Genomic DNA, 17,507 nt, shown 5'->3' with positions numbered 1-17,507 from the left:
TAGAATGAGTTGATAAGTGTTCTTTCCTCTTCTATTTTTTGAATGAGTTTGAGAAGAATTGAGGTTAATTCTTTAAGTATTTTGTAGAATTTACCAGTGAAGCCATCTGGTCGTGGGGTTTTCTTTGTTGGGAGGTTTTTGTATATTGATTTAATCTCCTTACTAGTTATAAGTCTATTCAGATTTTCAATTTCTTCTTGAGTCAGTTTTTGTTGGTATTCATGGTTACTTGAGGTTCAAAACACTTACCTGAAAAAAAATGTATATATAAAACATATTACATATACCCGAGTACATGGAAAGACTAGTCATTTTCCTGGATTGATGTTATATTGGAATTTTTTTAGTTTTAAGACGTAACTTTACAACCATGTCGTTGAGAAATAGGAAAATACTAAGGGAATCCGTTAAAAGGGGTAAAAGCAATTGACTCCAAGAAAGGAAGGGGCAGAGGAATTCTAATTTTCTGAAGAAATATAGCAGCACAATTAGACTCTTTGTAAAAACAAACAAGCAAATAACTTAATTAAGTGATGTAAAAAGAGTTCTACAACCAAGCTGTCTAGATCCAAACCCCACGTCTGCCATTCGGTAGCCCTTTAACTATGGGTAAGTTTAAGGTGTTTGATCTCTCTGAGCCTCAGTTTTTCCATTTGCGAAATGGGAATGGCAGTAGTACCCATTACAGAAAGGTTCTACAGGAACTGGAAGAAGCAGTGAATGTAAAGGGCTTCACTGCAGAGTGTCCTGGAAATAGAAGCGTCTTGCTTCCATCATCAGGCTCTCCCAGACCAAACTAACTTTCCTTTTGGCTGAGCCAGAGCTGTCTGGTCACCCTGGAGAGTCCCCCATTTGTGCTACTGACTGACTGCCTGACCTTGGGCATGTCTCTTCTCCCAGGATCCTTTGGAGGTGGCTTCAGAAGGGCCCTAAACTTAACCAGCTCCCCCAGGCTCAGGCTGGCCCTGTCCCAGACTCTAACCTCTCCCCCTGGGGGTCATGGCTTTGTTTTCTTCTAAAGACCCAAGATTTCCAAACTCTGTGGTTGCCTTGCCTAGCTAAAAGGGGAAGAAGGGGATCAGCCCAAGAAGGAGGAGGAGGAAGAGGAAAACAAGAGAAACAGCCAGTACAGCAGAGAGGAACGTGTGCCCAGCGGTCCTGGTCCCTGCAGAGCTAGGAGCTGAGACCCCAGTGCCTTGCCCACCTCTCAGCCCTGCATCAACCTGCCACCTCCCCACTGAGGCCATGGGCCCAGGGGCTCTGCTGGTCCTGCTGGGGGCCACAACTTGGCACGGTAAGAGCAAAACAGGGGACTCTGCGGGTTGGAGGGGATGAATGACAACAGAGAAGGCCCCTGTGCAAGGACCCCATAAGCCCCTGCTTCTCCCTGGGTATCCCCGCTCTGGACCGCAGGTTTGCAGGTGTCTGCTTTGGAGAGGCAGTGGAGGGAAAAGAGGGTGTGGGTTGGGGGGAAGTAGCCAGGACAGCTGCAGATCTGTTCCAGCTCAGAGGTTGACTCACCATGTGTCCTGAACAAGCCCCTGATGCCCCGGGGCTTCGGTGGCCACATCTATTCAATGGCAGGTGTTGGGGGCAGAGGTGAGCTGCACTAAAGCATGCTCTTCAAACTCTGCTCTGCAGATGGGTTCCCTGGGGATCTTGTTACAATGCTCATTCTGACTCAGTAGGTCCCAGGGGCAAAGTGAGAGTCTGCATTTCTAACAAGCTCCTAGGAGATGCTGATGCGGCTGGTCCAGACCTACAGCTCTCTAGGAGGCCCTAGAGAGCTCCTGATGGCTCTGCCAGCTCTCTGCTTGTAGCCGCAGAGAGCAGGCTAGACCCAACTTGGAGGGGCCTGAGGGGGCAGCAGTCATTCCTTGGGAAGCTTGGGTAAGGGGCTGGAAGGGGAGATGAGAGGGTAGCCTCTCTGGCTCAGGGCTCAAGTGAGGTGAATTTGGGAGGAGAGTAAAGGAGGACTAGAGGAGGGCCTGCGGGGAGGACAGTGCTGGTCTCCCTGGCCAGAGTGCTCCCAGACGCAGGCTGCCGGGCCTCAGCCCAGGGAGCTGTGTGGCAGACCCCGTTCCGCCTCCAACTCTGGTAGCAGCAGATCTGGTGTAGCTCCAATCCAGGAAGGTGCCTCACTGGGGGTGAGGGGCTGGCTGCTTGGCTTGTAGCTACAGTTTTATTTTACCACATGCTTATTTGGAGGGATCTTGGGCCAGGATGGGGATGGGGTGGGGTGGGGTGGGAAGGCAGCCTCAGCTCTGGCCTCCCCATAGTGCTGGGGCTGCAGGACCCTGGGGAGTAGGTGCATCTGGTCCCCGATGAGGAGATGGCCCGCCGAAGGTCTTTTTGTGGCCCAGTCAATCTCTCTGGGCTTGAGTGTCTGTTCTTTGTTACTGAGATGTAATTTACATACAGTAAAATGCACAGATTCTTAAGTATACGGTCTGATGAGGTTTGACAAATGCATATGCTTGTGTACCCACCATCCCAACGAAGATAGAAACTATTCCCCTCTCTCCAGAAAGTCCCATGAGTTTTATTTCACTGCCTTCTCCTATTTTCCTGCCCAGCACCTGCCTGTGGGGCACTGTTGGGGGGTGGGAGGATTGTCCAGCATCTAGACCCAGAAGAAAGAAAAGATAGGAGGCAGCAGGCTAGAAGCCTCAGGTTTCAGCCCAACAGACCAGTGGTGAGAGAGTGGGGGTGCAGGGGCGGCCGTGAGGGAGTCAAGGGCCAGGCTCTGAATACCCTAGAGATGGGCCAAGATCCTGGGCTGAGGAGGGGGCTATGTCCCGGGTCTTGGTGTGCAGTATGGAGGGGACATTGAGGGAGAGGAGTGGAGGTTGGGCCACATCCTGGGAGCTGAGATGAGAGACAGGCACAGAAGGGGACCTTGGTCAGTGTCTGCCAAGCCCCAGCCCCCACCCCAAGGAGGACGGGCCTGAGCAGGCTTTCTCTTCCTGCCAGCCAAACCAGCAGGGGGAAGTTAGGGGCAGAAGTTGAGGGTGTCAGCCTGGCCCTGCGTGAATATCCGGGACAACAAGACACGACAAAACAGGACACATTTCTCTGACCACATTTCCAGGAGGCTGAGACAAGGGCTAGAGGGCCAGGGCAGGGAAGGGGAAGGAGAAGGCGCTGCTGAGACCGGGTGGGTGCAAAGCAGAACACAGCGAGAATCACAGAATCCGAGACCTCAGACAGTACACAGACTGTGACCTTGAAAAGTTAAAAACTTTAGGGGTGCCTGGGTGGGTCAGGCAGTTAAGCATCTGATTCTTGATCTCAGCTCAGGTCTTGATCTCAGGGTCGTGAGTTCAAGCCCCATGCTGAGCTCCACGCTGGGCGTGGAGCCTACTTAAAAAAAAAAACAACAAAAAACCGAAAGTTAAAAACTTTAGATATCAGAGTGTCAGGACCAGAAGGGGGGGGTTAGAAATGTCGCAACTGAAGCAGTAGCCCAGGGCAAGGGCAGTGGACCGAACCTGGGGCCGCTCTCACCTTACTGAATCCTCCCAGGACCTCCCAGGTGGAAAGGGACTATTCCCAGGGGAAGGAAGAGTAGCCTGAGAGTCAGAGAGGGTAAGCAAGCTACCCAGCGTAAAAGGGAGAACCAAGTGTCAGCCCGTGTGGGTGTGACTCCACAGTCCAAGCTCTTCCCTGGGGTCAAACCCCAGCTGGGGCCCCCCCATGGCTGCAGCTGCAATAAGTCAGCCCCAGCTCTGCTGGGATTTGCCGACAGCCAGCCAGAAAGGACGCTGCCCTTCTCCCTGGTGGTCATGTGGCGCAGGAGGGATACGAGCCTCAGGGGCTGGCCTTGGCGGTATTCACCAGTTCCCTCAACGCTTTATGCTCATCAGAAGCTCAGGCAGCGAGGCAACCACCTCGAGATGGGTCTAACATCAAAACACTAACAAAGCCATCCTGAAATAATTCGACAAAGAAGATCTTTCCAATTCTGGAGTCTATGGGGGGGATGGGGTGGAAAAACCCACTTCGGGCACTTCTGTGCAGGCCAGTGGAGAACCCTGAATTCAGCCGATGCCCTGGGGGCAGCAGTGACCAGGCCCGTCACTGGAGTAGAGCGGTCGGATTCATTAGGGGCACCCCGTTGGTCAGTGGCAGAGCTAGGCCCTGCAGCCCAGAACGTTCCAGTGTGCAGCAGGTGGCACTCCCTCTCCTGGGGGTCCCTCCGTTGGAGAGGGGGCGGTAGCCAGGAGGGCCAGGAAACAGAAGTGAGAACATCCCTGGGAGGAGGGCTGCAGGCCGAGCAGAAACTGGGGGCCGGGCTGGACACCAGCAATGTGCTTCCGCCCACACGGGCTCGGGGGGGCGCCTGGCCGCCCCTCCAAGGCCTTGAATCAGTTCTCACTTCCCTCCTTTGCCCCTATTTTAGGCCTGGAAAAGTGCTGACACGGCAGAGGCGCTGGGCCTTCTTCCCGGAGGGCCTGATACGGGTTTCAAGTTCTCTTTTCTCCTTCAAGAAAATTTTCCTTAAAAGAGATTGGCTTCCTAGTAAACACAGAGGTGGTGGTGTGCTGGCCTAGAAGGCCGACCGGCCCTTACTGAGTGTTTATTTGGTGACAGATGAGGTTCCAAAGGCTTTCTTTTTTTTTTTTTAAGATTTTATTTATTTATTTGAGAGAGAGAATGAGATAGAGAGAGAGAGCATGAGAGGGGGGAGGGTCAGAGGGAGAAGCAGACTCCCCGCCGAGCAGGGAGCCCGATGCGGGACTCGATCCCGGGACTCCAGGATCATGACCTGAGCCGAAGGCAGTCGCTTAACCGACTGAGCCACCCAGGCGCCCCATCCAAAGGCTTTCCATGCACTTAAACCTCCTGGCATCCCGATAAATGTGTACAATTATGGCCCCCATTTTATAGGTGGGGGCAACTGAGGCACAGAGCCTCTGAACCGTCCCACTGCGCTGCAGAGCAGATGTCCAGTGGTGGGAGTGGGCCCAACACAAGACTCCCAGAACCCTTCTAACTCTGCTGGGCCAAGATCCTACGACCCTTCTCTTCTTCCTCATATAAATCAAATTGGAGGACTTTGCCACGAACATTCCACTCCTTTGTTTTTTCCTTTGCTTGTTTGAGCTCCCTGCTTCGAGCCAGGCCCTGGGTTTGGCACTAGGGATACAGCCCATTTTGTACATGGGGCCGAAGGGGTCCACCCGTGGGGAGAATGTTGCAGTCACAGCTGAGAAGACTGAGGCGGGAGGCTGGGGGAGACCCGTGGAACAGCAGCTGACTGGGTGCTGAGAAAGCTCCCGGTGCCCGCTTCTCAGAGGACGGGGCTGCTGGACATCAGTCCCTCCCTGAGCAGCTTGGAGGTGGGGGGCTGAGCAAATGGCAAAGAGGGCCAGGACTTGCTCAAGGTGATCCCCAGTCACAGCTGAACCCCAGCACCACGGGTCTCCTGCCAGGAGGATCTCAGAGGCTAGGATCATCAGACCAGGGAGGGTCTCCTCAGGGCTCACTCCTGTCTGTCTGCTATTCACCGCCCCCCCCCACCAGTTCAAGGAGTCCCAGTGATAGAACCCAGAGGCCCTGAGCTCGTCGTGGAGCCAGGCACAACGGTGACCCTGCGATGTGTGGGCAACGGCAGTGTGGAATGGGATGGCCCCATCTTCCCCCATTGGAACCTGGACACTGATGCCCCCAGCAGCATCCTGACCACGAATAACGCCACCTTCCTAAACACCGGGACCTATCGCTGCACTGAGCCTGGAAGCCCCCTGGGGGGCAGTGCCACCATCCACCTCTATGTCAAAGGTGAGGACTCTGGGCGCACTCCCAAGAGGCCTGGCCCAACAGGCTCCGCCAGGAGTGGGCAAGAGGGCTGGGCCCTAGTATTAACAAGCATAATAAAGCAGCTCCACATTGACTGAGTGCCTGCCCTTGACAAAGACCAGCGACAGTGCCTCCGATTTAATGTAGTTCTCACAGTAACCCTGTGACGTAGGTGCCACGATTATGCCCGTTTTCCAGAGGCTCAGACAGGTTGAGTCATTTGCCCAAAGTCACACAGCACCAAGCCGGAGGGCTGAACCCTGGCTCTAGCGCCCCCACCCTGAAGCATCCGTGGAGCTGCTCTGGCGTGGTGTGGACCTCGGGCAAACGATCAGCTTCTCCGAGCCTCCCTGTCACCAGTGTCCAGGGACCGCTTGGCCTGGTGGAGGGAGGGCAGTTGTAACCCCGCACCCCTCTACCCCAGACCCTGTTCGGCCTTGGAAGGTGCTGGCCCAGGAAGTGACAGTGATGGAGGGCCAAGACGCACTGCTGCCCTGCCTGCTCACCGACCCCGCGTTGGAGGCAGGCGTCTCGCTAATGCGGGTGCGAGGCCGGCCCGTCATGCGCCAGACCAACTATTCCTTCTCGCCCTGGTACGGCTTCACCATCCACAAGGCGCAGTTCACTGAGAGCCACGGCTACCAATGCGGTGCTCGAGTAGGCAACAGGATGGTAACATCCACGAGCATCTGGCTCAAAGTGCAGAAAGGTGCGTGGGGCTGGGAGGGACAGGCCAGGGTGGAGGGCAGGGACAGAGAGATGGCAGACATGAGAGCCCCGGCAGGGCCCAGGCCTGATGGGGAGCAACGGGCTGTCCCTCCTCTTTCACTTCTTCCTTCCAGTTGCACCATGGTCATCCGCAGGGCGCCTGCGGGGGCAAAACAAGCAAGGTGTGCGGGGCACAGAGAGACAGCCCAGGATCGTCTCAGCTCATGAGACACACTATGCAAATCATTCCACAAGGGGATAGGAGAGGGTGGGGGGGCGCTCTCTGAGACAGTGACATTTTAGTCGAGCTGAACTGGGAATGATGGGAAGCAGGTGGCCGTGAAAGCTCTGCTTCCGCAGAGGAAACAGCAGGTACGAAGTCATGAGGTGGATACAGGCTCTGACTGTTCCAGGAATGGAATGAGGGCCCAAAGCTGTCCCACATGGATTTCCACTCAGTGCCGGCCCACTGCTGGGTGCTGGGCACAAGCAGGTGGGGCGGTGAGCCAAGTGATGGGAAGGTGGGGGTGGATGCACGCGACAGCTCTCACCGTGGGGGTGACAATGGTGGTGAGGTCTCCCTCCTCTCCCCCTTGCTCCAGCTAGGCTAGTGTACCAGATTCTGGTTTCTGGAAGGCCTGGTGTGAATACGCAGGACCCCAGGCTTGACACCTGGCTTGAGACAGGACTCAGGTCCCTGCACCGAGGGCCAGGGTCACAGCCACATGGCTGGCAACAATGCCCTGGGCTCTGAAGCCATGAAACCTGTTCAGGAAGTCACAGGACCCCACCATGTGGGCAGAGGGGGCCATTAGGTCTCTTTCCCCCGCACTCCAGCTGACAGAGCCATGGGCCCTCGTTCTGCCGGGATCCCCTCGGTGACCTTGGATGAGGCCCTTAGTGTCTCTGGGCCTTGAGAAACTGGATTAGATCATCTTTCAACACCAGCAATAGCCATGAACTTGAATTCAACGCCCACTCTGCGTCAGGCACCGTACTAGCCACTGGGGATATCACCATCTTCTAGGGGGAGACAGAACAGAGAGCAAATAACACGCCGACTGTGATCCACAAGAACCCGCACCGGAGAAAGCTGGATGTGTGTGGGCTGGGGGAGACTCATTCAGCTGACTGGTCACAGTAGGCTTCTCGGAGCGAAAGATCCGGAGGATGAAAGCGGCCGCCAGCTCACGGTGTGGAAGGAAAAGCACTCCGGGCGGGGGGGGCCCGTGTGCAGTCTGTGTGGCGGGAAGGCCGGTGCGGCTGCAGAGGGGGCGTGAGCACGAGGCGGCAGGTGCTCCGGTGGTCAGCAACGGGCGGGGCTTGCATCCCAAGAGTGATGGGAAGCCACTGGATACGGGCCCAGGAGCGCACGTGATCCAATCCACGTTCTCAAGAGCTCCCTCGGGCTGCTGCGAGGAGTCTGCCTCGTGCAGGGGCCAGAGGGGAAGTGGGGGCCTTCCAGGCGGCTGTTGCAGGCGCCCAGAGCAGAGAACAGGTTGAGACTGGGGAGAGGTGTGGTGACGAAGGGGAGTGGACTTCTCAGAGTCTGTTTCAAAGACACGACGTGCTGTCTGAGGCCTCCAGGCTGCCTCCCAGGATTTGCGAAGGGAGCGTGGTGGGGGCCCCAGCCAGTTTCTGGCCTGTGGCAGGGAGCCGAGTGACAGCTCAGGCCTGAGTGTTCATGGGTCGCTTCCCCTGGCCTCAGTCATCCCAGGGCCCCCGACCTTGATGCTGGAGCCTCCAGAGCTGGTACGGATTCAGGGAGAGACTGCCAAGATCGTGTGCTCAGCCAGGAACGTTGACGTTAACTTTGACGTCTTCCTCCAACACGGAGACACCAAGGTCAGTCCATGGGGAGACAGCAAGGTGAAGGGTGCCCAACCTCCCAGAACACCAGGCCCCGCAGGATGGAGCCCCAGCCCCACTACCAGCTGGCTCTCTGGACTGAGGGCACGGCCCAGTTCCTAAGATCTCACTGCCCGTCAATAGCTGATTCAGAACCAGGACTTGGGCTCATGTCACTGATTCTTGTGGGGGGGAGAGAGGTGGTACTCTACCCCCTTGACCCATGACCTTTGTCCCAGCCTGTAGATAAGAGCCAGAGGTCAGTTCACTTCTGACTTAGCAAGGGGTTCCTTGGCCACCTCGAAGCTCAACAATATAAAAGCCATTTCAGAAAGACTAGGAAAGAGGGAAGCAGGGGGAGTATCCCCCAAAGGGAATGGCATTGGGCTGCTTCTAAGAGCTCCTTCCTGCACCACTGTGCCCTACTATGTGCTGGCCACAACCCTACCCCCATTTACATGCAATAGCTTACTGTTCTTCGCTACAACCCTAGGAGCGTGGGCTGGTGTTAGTCCCATTTTACAGATGAGGACACTGAGTTCAGTCCCTTGCCCAAGGAAAGGCAGATAGTAATCTTTAAAGGCTGACGATTTGAACCCAGAGTTTTCTCATCCCTAAACAACATTGGTCTCCCATTTTCATTCCTTCTGGCTACAGCTCACAATCCCTCAGCAATCCGACTTCCAAGGCAACCAGTACCAAAAAGTCCTGGCCCTCGAGCTCGATCACGTAAGCTTCCAAGATGCCGGCAACTACTCCTGCGTGGCCACCAATGTCCGAGGCATCAACTCCACCTCCATGGTCTTCCGGGTGGTAGGTGAGCGTCAGGGCGACAGGGGAGGGTTGCCAGGGATCCCGGGGCAAGCGAGTGTGTGAGAGGATTGGGAAGGAGGGAGCTGATGGCGGACAATGAGGAGACACTGTTAAGAACACCTGCACGAGCCTCCCCTTATCCTGGGCCTGGCGAGGGAGCCCCACCGCTGGGACCCCTCCCAGATCCTTCCCCAGAATCCTTCACTCCCTTCCTGGAGCTCCTACAGTGCATTACTGCATTTTGTTTTGTGACTGGCGTCCAGGAGCTCCCTATTAGACTGCTGTTCACGCCTTCATTCATCCCCCCATGCCTGCAACACCCATGCCACACGGACGCAAGAGCAGACAACGCTCACCCAGGGAGATCATGCAGGAGGCACGGGGTGTCCTGGGAACACCAAGGGGGGCCCCCTAACCCTGGCTTGGACAAAGTGGCCTAAGCTAAGCCCCAAAGAATGGAGGTAGGTTAGCGCGGCAGAAGGATGGGAAAGGAAGGGCAATAGCACAGCTTGTGGATGGCCCAAAGGGAAAGAGAGCAGAGAGCGTCTGAGACGTGGAGAGAAGCTGGCAACGGCGGGGATGTGAGTGGTGCGACAAGGGGCCAGAGAGAAGCAGGGATGGAGGCAGCATCCAGACGGTAAAACAGGCGGGTGGCTTGCAGCCTATCCTGTTGGGAAGTCACTGAGAGTTTAAGAGAGAGTGACGGGATCAGAGTGCGTGGAGGGGTACACCGTGGTGGCAGCATCGCACCCCAACCTGGCTCCGCCAGTGACTGGCACGTTACTTAACTGCAAGACGGGGATACCGACAATACTGGCAGTCGCTGTCTCGTGGGATTGTTGTGAGAGTGCAGTGAATCTATCATCGACCTACCTACCCACCTACCCACCCACTCTGGCTGCCTGAGTGTGCACAGGAGACGTCGTCTGAAAGGCCAGTCCGATGCCCTGTGCATTGGATGGGAGATCCGAGGCTGGACAGGCTAAGTGGGAATTTCTCACGGTCAAGACAGGCTGAGTGATTTCGGTCTGGCCACGCCTCGTGTGCTCAATGTTAGGGGAGGCAGAGGGGCGCCGGGGAGAGCACGCGTGCGCCTCACCCCCCGGAGAGCAGCCACACTGCTCGAGGCTCGCGGTCACCGTGAGCTCCGCGGGGTGGGGGGGCCCGTCCTGCGCCGGGAGCTGTGCGGGGTGAAGGAGGAGAGGAGCACATCAAGTTGTCCCCAGTGGTGGGTTCCTAGTGCACGGGTCTGGCAGTCGCTCGGTGTGTGCGTCCGTGCGCGCCCCTGGTCAGACACTGCTCTGGAGGCCGAGGACGCAGCTGCAAACACGGAGGCCCCTGCGCACGGGAAGCTGGCGCTCCCGCTGGGGAAAGACAAGCAACGAGCGACATAAATTCTGGAAACCAAATCAGTTCTATAGGGTTTGCCATTTAAGATAGGGTGTCCTCAAGGAAGGTCTCACTGGTCAGCTGCCGTGTGAGCCATGGCTTGGAGCTGGCGAAGGGGTAAGCCACGCAGATGCACGGCAGCACAGAGCTCCAGGCAGAGGGCGAGCGGGACTGTGCTCGCCACGTGCAAGGAACAAGTCAGCCAGCATGACTGGGGGGCTGGGGGGGGGGCTCCGGAGGAAGAGTGGTACAAGGGGAGGTCAGAGAGGTGAGCAGGAGAGGTGGCAGATTCCCCAGGGCCCTGGAAGCCAATGTAAGGACTTGGGTCTTTTCCCCTTGAGAGAGATGGGGTGCCATTGGAGAGTCTGAGTAAAGGAGTGTGACACCATCTGACTGGCATGTAATAAGATTTAACATGGCTTTCTGGTGCTGTGTGGAGGGTAGAAGCAGGGGGACAAGGTAGGAGGCTACAGCGATTGTCCAAGCTAGAGGTGACGATGGCTTGATTAGGGTGGTGGTGGAGGTGGTGGGAGAATGGATGGAGGATGGATAGACAGATAGATGGCTGAGGGCAAGAGAGAGAAGAGGACAAAAGCCTTGCCCTAAAAGCTCACAGATTGGTTGGACAGAGAGGATGGTTACCCAAAGGGAGAAGCAGATGCAGGAAGTAGTATGGATGTGGTGCCTAATGAATGTGTAGACTATAAGGGCCGCAGGAGTCCAGGGAGGGAGAGCTCCCTGTGGCCTGGCCTGTGGGTGGATACCCCCTGATAGGGATGAACCTTGAAGGATGAGAAGGATTTAAATAGAAAAGAGGAAGAGGACACATGGCTCCTGGTGGAGGAAAGGCCTTGAACAAAACCTCCAATGTAGGAATGACTGTGGTGTGTTGGTGTGTTCAGGGGATGTTAGGAGACCCAGATGGGTAGAGTAGTGTGTGTGTGTGTGTGTGTGTGTGTGTGTGTGTGTGTGTAGGAAGAGGGGGCTGGCTAGATGGGCATAAGGAGGAGACTTGATTGAGCCTTGAATGCCGCTCTGTATGGTGGAGACAATAGGGACCCATAAGCTTTGGAGCAGGTATATCACAGGGTAGAAGAATAAATTTTAGATTTCATAGAATTGAGTAAGGAGAGGAACCCTTAGAGATCATATAATCCAGGGCTTTTTGCAAAGTCTTGGGGACTTAAGAAAGCATTTCAGGGGCTTCCATGAGAGGTATGGAGAGGCTGAGTGAATGGGAATTCCTACCATAGCTCCTTTGCCGGAGATTCAACCAGATCAACTGATTTTAATTCATGCAAGATTTAATTCGAAGAAACTAGTCAGGACTTTTTCAGGCATAGGTACAGAAATCAACTAGAGCTGGCCTAATCACAAGAGGATTTTTATCGGCCTTATAGCTAAAAAGCTCATGGATATGAGCTTCGGGTAAATTGGATCTAGGTGTTCAGTTGATGTGGACAAGAACCTGTTGCTTCTCACCTCTACATCTCAGCTCCACATTTTTCTTGTGGACCCTTGCAGCATCAGGCTTGACAACCCCAGTGGATTTGGGGCTTCTCCTTTCCCAGAGCTCCAGCAAAAATCATGGAAATAAGTGTCATAGGACCCATGGGCTCATGTGCCTACCCCAAACCACTCACTGGTCCAAAGGGGACATAGTACTTTGGCTGGCTGGCCTGGCTCACATGCTCCCCTTAGAGCTGGATGTGGGAGCTTCACTGCCTGAACTGTTAGCAGGAGAAGGGGAAATGGGTAAGGAGGTCCAGAAAAAAACCAGCAGACTTTAATTTTTTGCCACTGAAAAAGTTTCAAAAAATTATAACAACACAAATATATTCAATCTCTTTGTTATATAAATAAGGATAGAGGTACCAAGGAGGAGAGGAATTTGTCCAGGTTCTCCTAGGGACTCAGCAAAGAGAAGAGTTTGGGATTCTGTGGGGCAGTGGTGGGAAGAGAGGTGTCTGAGGGTGAGTCTCGGTTAGGGGTGGGGGCTTTACACAGTAGGCACTCAGGAAGGCTCCAGCTGAATGCCTGAATCAATGGGTAGATCACCAAATGAGCAAACAAACGGAGACGTCTTTCCACTAATGCCCGATCTGTATGTGTTCTGCTTTCCAGAGAGTGCCTACTTGAACTTGACCTCTGAACAGAACCTCCTCCAGGAGGTGACCGTGGGTGAGAAGGTCAATCTCCAAGTCAAGGTGGAGGCCTACCCGGGCCTGCAAGGTTTTAACTGGACCTACCTGGGACCTTTCTCTGACCACCAGCCCAAGCTCAATTTTGTCATGATGAAGGACACATACAGGTACAGCCTATCAGCTCCCATCTGGAGAGCCCCATAGCCAGAAGGGAAATGCTTCAGCCAGGAGGCAGGACACTGACTGGGTCATGTCTCAACCTTGCTGGTGACCTGGAGTAAATCCCTTCCCCTTTCTGGGTCTCAATTTCCCTGACGATAGAACCTCAATATCAGTCATCCGTGTTTGAGACGTCGACAAAATTGGCTTGCCCCTCTGTCCCACATCCATGGGAAATCCAACGCCCTCCTCAAGAGTTCTACCATTTCTTGGGACGTGCATTCTCATGCTCACTCAAGAGCCCTTAACCCCATTCAATCTCTTCTTTCATGGCCAATCCAAATGTAGAAGACATGCTCCATGATTTCTACTCCTAGATACACTCCTAATACTGATGGCACAGGGAATCTGCCACATACCCGGGTTTGGGGGATAGAGAGAATTAACATCACACGATCACAGATACATCAAAAGTTCTTTAGGGGCCTGTGGTCACCCACCCCTGAGAATTTCTCACTCATTCTTCTCCACAGACTCAAAATGCTTTTCATAAAGTGCCATCCGACTCTATCTCCTCGTTCCTCCCTTCTCTCCACTTCCAGAATCTGGCTTATCTCACAGGCACAGCATGTTAGAAGTTTATTTCCTGTCTCCTTACGTCCTCAGAGTGTTACTTGCCCCTCCAAAGTGGCCTCACTTTGGTAGTCTACTACATAAGAGAGTCTCCTCCACAGAAGGAACACCGATACCATGTGCTAAAACAATAGCTTCTTTACCCACTTGTGTTTGAACGAGAGCACAGCACTCAAGGACAGCAAGCTTGTGCTGTGCGTGCAACCCGTCCCCCTCCCACACTCTTGACAGACATCGCTAATCCCTGTTGAGCTCTTTCCTGCAGGGTCCGAATGCAGCCTGCGAGTCCTTCTTAACACAGTCTCCCAGCCAGTATTTTCATCATCACTGACTCAGGAGAGGAGATGTGTTTGCCATTATTTGGGGATTTGCTAGATATTTGCTAGGTAATCCCTTAGCCATCTTCCAAGTCCAGAACTCTCTGGGGTTCTCTTCCTAGCTCCTGAAGCCCAGACCTCATGAATGCCTGGCCTCCAGCTTGCCAATTGTCAGAATCAAAACAGAACAAAATGTTCAACAGGACAAAAATGTTTCCTTGTCCTCATTTTTCTCCTCCCAGTTCCCTTCTCATCTATTCTGGTCAGGATTTCTAGCTTCCCCTTGTCTAAAGCAGAAGTTCTGAATCTGGAGTCTATAGACCCCTGGGAGGGGGGTTGGTCCATGGACAGGTTTCAGGGGTCCATATGCAACAGGGACATTGCAGAAAGAAATCATGGAAATCCCCCAAAACACAGTAGTGTGGGGCCATTGGGCACAGGGCAGATAAGCCCGGGCACCAAACAGCCACCAAATTTAGCTCATGTGATGGGTGTGTTCATAATGGTGGCATTGAGTCATGCAAAAAAGTTAAATTCTTTCCACTTAAGAGGTAGATGTGTAGAGGGGTTCTGTATGCCAAAGGTCCAGCTGAATGAGATTGCCCTTTGAATACCATGGGTATTAGTTTGGTATAATTTATAATTATATGCTATAATCTATTTTTAAAAAAACTTATTTATTACCTAAACCATACATGTCCATTATGGACAAATGCTAAAATAGAGCTTAAGAAAAGAAAAAAAATGAAAAATTACCTGGAATCAGCTGAGGATAATTTATGTTGTCCGCATCTGTCTCCGGGTCTTTTCTGTAACAGAGGTCACCGTTAAACTGAGTAGCTACAATGAGTCGGGCTCTGTGTCAATCACCCTGAATGTATGCCCCTTTAATCTTAAGGCCAAGCCTGTGAATTAATACCATTGGTGTTACCCTCATAGAAAAGGAAGCAAAGATCAGAGAAGTTAAGTACTTGTCTAAGATCACACAGCTAAGACAGACAGCACGAGAACTTGAACCCTGGTTTCTGTAGCCCCATGGCTACTTCTTGCCTCTCATCCCTCTCACAGTCCCTCCTGGCAGGGTTGGTGCTTTAGGAACCGCAGCTAACCTGGGGGCTGGTGTTTTGAGCAGGGACTGCTTAGCCCAGTGACGATGGTGAAAGTAGGTACATACAGTGGGAGCTTGTGATGTGCCTCCCAGTGTCAGCACTTCACAGACATCATTTCTATTAAACCTCGGAACAAAACCACTTTACAAATGAGAGGAGAAGGGACGCTGGGGTGGCTCAGTCGGTTAAATGTCTGCCTTCGGCTCAGGTCATGAACTTAAGATCCTGGGATCGAGCCCTGCATCAGGCTCCTGGCTAAGTGGGGAGTCTGCTTCTCCCTCTGCCTGCCGCTCCCCCTGCTTGTGCTCGCTCTCTCTCTGACAAATGAATAAATAGAATCTTAAAAAATGAGAGAAGCAATTAAGGAAATTGGGTTGGTGGTTTCCCATGTCTTAATGGCACTCAGCCTGGGTCCCTGGCTCAGCCAAGGCCTTTGCGTCCTGGACACTTTACCAAAAATAAAACAAAGCCCTTTCAAAGGTTGTCTGAGCCCACTGTCTTGCGGGGCCGTACGAGGACTGGGTTCATGCCAGACGACTTGCCCCTCTTGTGCAGGTACACGTCTATCCTCTCCCTGCCTCGCCTGAAGCCCTTGGAGGCCGGTCGCTACTCCTTCCTGGCCAGAAACACTGGAAGCGAGCATTCTCTGACCTTTGAGCTCACGCTGCGCTGTGAGTGATGGGGCAGGTGGGCGCGCAGGGGGTTGGTGGGGGGAGTACTGGGGACTAAGGTGCCTGGGGCTGCCTGTATGTCCCTGAGGCTGGCGGATGGGCAATGGAGGGAAAGCAGCTCAGTGCAGGGTGGGCAGACAGGGACTTGGGGCCTCTGGGGCTGATCCCTCCTTCTTCCACCCCTCTTTTACTCCTCAGACCCCCCAGAGGTAAGGGTCACGTGGGCCGTCATCAATGGCTCTGACGCCCTGCTCTGTGAGGCCTCCGGGTACCCCCAGCCCAATGTGACATGGCTGGAGTGCAGGAGCCACACGGATAGGTAGGTGGCTCTACTCGTCCTCTCCACCCCAGGCTGAGGGGCCGAACGGCGGGGCGTCCTGAAGCTCTAAGCCACACTCTGCTCTTCCAGGTGTGATGAGGCCCAAGAGCTGGTCCCAGAGGACGCACACTTGGAGGTGCTGAGCCGGGAGCCCTTCCACAAGGTGATCGTCCATAGCCTGCGGGCCATGGGGACGTTGGAACACAACCGGACTTACGAGTGCCGGGCCCTCAACAGCGTGGGGAACAGCTCCCAGGCCTTCAGGCCCATCTCTATAGGTGAGCCTTCACCCCTCCCGGGCCAGGTTGGGAGGTGGGCCCAGGAAACTGCCCCCGCCCCAGGGAGCCTGGCAGCCAGGGCCTAAGTGCCAGAGTGGAGCAGATCCCAGCCATACCGAGTTCCACCTCTCTGGGTCCAGCTGCAGCCGCCTCCCGACCGAAGGTCTCCTGAAGAGGCCAGGCAGAGGAGTCTAGGACCCATGGGACTAGAAGCAGGGAGGAGAGGAGCAGAGGGAGAAAGCAGCCTGAAGCGTGGCTTCATCTGGCCCCTCTGCTCTTACTCCGGCATTCGAACTCCCCCGTGAACGCACAAGTATGTATTTGGCATGAGCTGCGTGCCGGGCGCTCACTCAGTGCAGGGGAGCACTGCGTCCATGGAGCTTGGAGCCTGGGGGAAGAGACAGGCCAACCGTCCCCCCGGGTCAGCCCCAACAGCCTCCTCCATTCCTCTCGGACTCTCTTCCCTCCAGAGACATGGTCCTATCCATTCGGGGCCACTGTCCCCAGGCGGGGCTGATGGCCAGCCCCGGGCACTGACTTGGGCTGCGTCCGTTCAGAGGAAGGCGTGCCTTCCCTGTGTGGCACAAAGACTCCAGCTGCCTGAGTGAGAGAGGCCCACAGCTGCGGGGACCCACAGCACCTTCCAGCAACCGGGACTCAGCACCACTGTGTGCCAGGCCCTGACCAGACTCTCTGGGCAGGCAGCACCGAGTGGGAGCCTCTGCCTGGCTCCGAGGCGGCCCCACAGGGGCCTCGGAGCAGCTGAGACCAGGGCCAGACCCCACACGAGCCACCTGTGGCAGCCTGTCTCGGGGCCGGGGGTCCGATATTAAACATGCCAAACGGATGTTTCACTGAGAGCTTACTCTGTGCCAGGTGCTGTGCTGAGCACCTTACAGTTGTTAGCTCAGTGAGCTCACACGGCCCTAGGAGGCTAGCACTATTTTCCTTCCCACTTGGGAGACGATGGACCGGAGGTTTAGGGAGAAGTCACACATTCGATGTCACACGCCTCCTAAGTGGCAGAGGTGAGATTTGGCCTCAGACCCACACTGTTGATCTGGGCAAGATGATGGACACTGTGTCCTTCAAACATATTGAAAGAAGTAAGGATATTGATCTGGAGGAGGAGACCCAGGGGCCATTGGTCAAGCTTTCCGACCCTCCGAAGGCCTGTGTGGTTCCAAGGGGCGCTCGGGGGAGCAGGGGGGAAACGCTGGGAGGGCAGATTTCAGCCTAACTTCTGGGTCTTTCTGTCTGAGCTGCCTGAAGGTGTAGGGGGTGAATGCCCATCACTGGGGTGTGTGTGTGGTGTGC

The 17,507-nt window shown here is 54.7% G+C and overlaps 1 protein-coding gene across 1 annotated transcript in view; it reads left to right on the top strand.

Moving 5' to 3' along the window:
• Window positions 1-1,098: 1,098 nt before the first annotated feature.
• LOC118006674 (macrophage colony-stimulating factor 1 receptor-like) overlaps window positions 1,099-17,507 on the top strand; it is a 30,268-nt gene continuing 13,859 nt past the window's right edge. The window contains exons 1-9 of the mRNA XM_034999411.1: window positions 1,099-1,294; window positions 5,527-5,784; window positions 6,227-6,511; window positions 8,219-8,355; window positions 9,016-9,175; window positions 12,685-12,871; window positions 15,478-15,593; window positions 15,792-15,912; window positions 16,003-16,190. Coding sequence (XP_034855302.1) covers window positions 1,246-1,294; window positions 5,527-5,784; window positions 6,227-6,511; window positions 8,219-8,355; window positions 9,016-9,175; window positions 12,685-12,871; window positions 15,478-15,593; window positions 15,792-15,912; window positions 16,003-16,190 — 1,501 coding nt within the window. The 5' untranslated portion in view covers window positions 1,099-1,245. The remainder of the gene's footprint in view (window positions 1,295-5,526; window positions 5,785-6,226; window positions 6,512-8,218; window positions 8,356-9,015; window positions 9,176-12,684; window positions 12,872-15,477; window positions 15,594-15,791; window positions 15,913-16,002; window positions 16,191-17,507) is intronic.

Source organism: Mirounga leonina, unplaced genomic scaffold (assembly GCF_011800145.1).
Source record: "Mirounga leonina isolate KUSES-001 unplaced genomic scaffold, KU_Mleo_1.0 Mir_98, whole genome shotgun sequence".
NCBI classification, from domain to species: Eukaryota; Metazoa; Chordata; class Mammalia; order Carnivora; family Phocidae; genus Mirounga; species Mirounga leonina.
The sequence above is the reverse complement of the archived record's forward strand: the minus strand, read 5'-3'. Positions and strand labels throughout refer to the sequence as shown.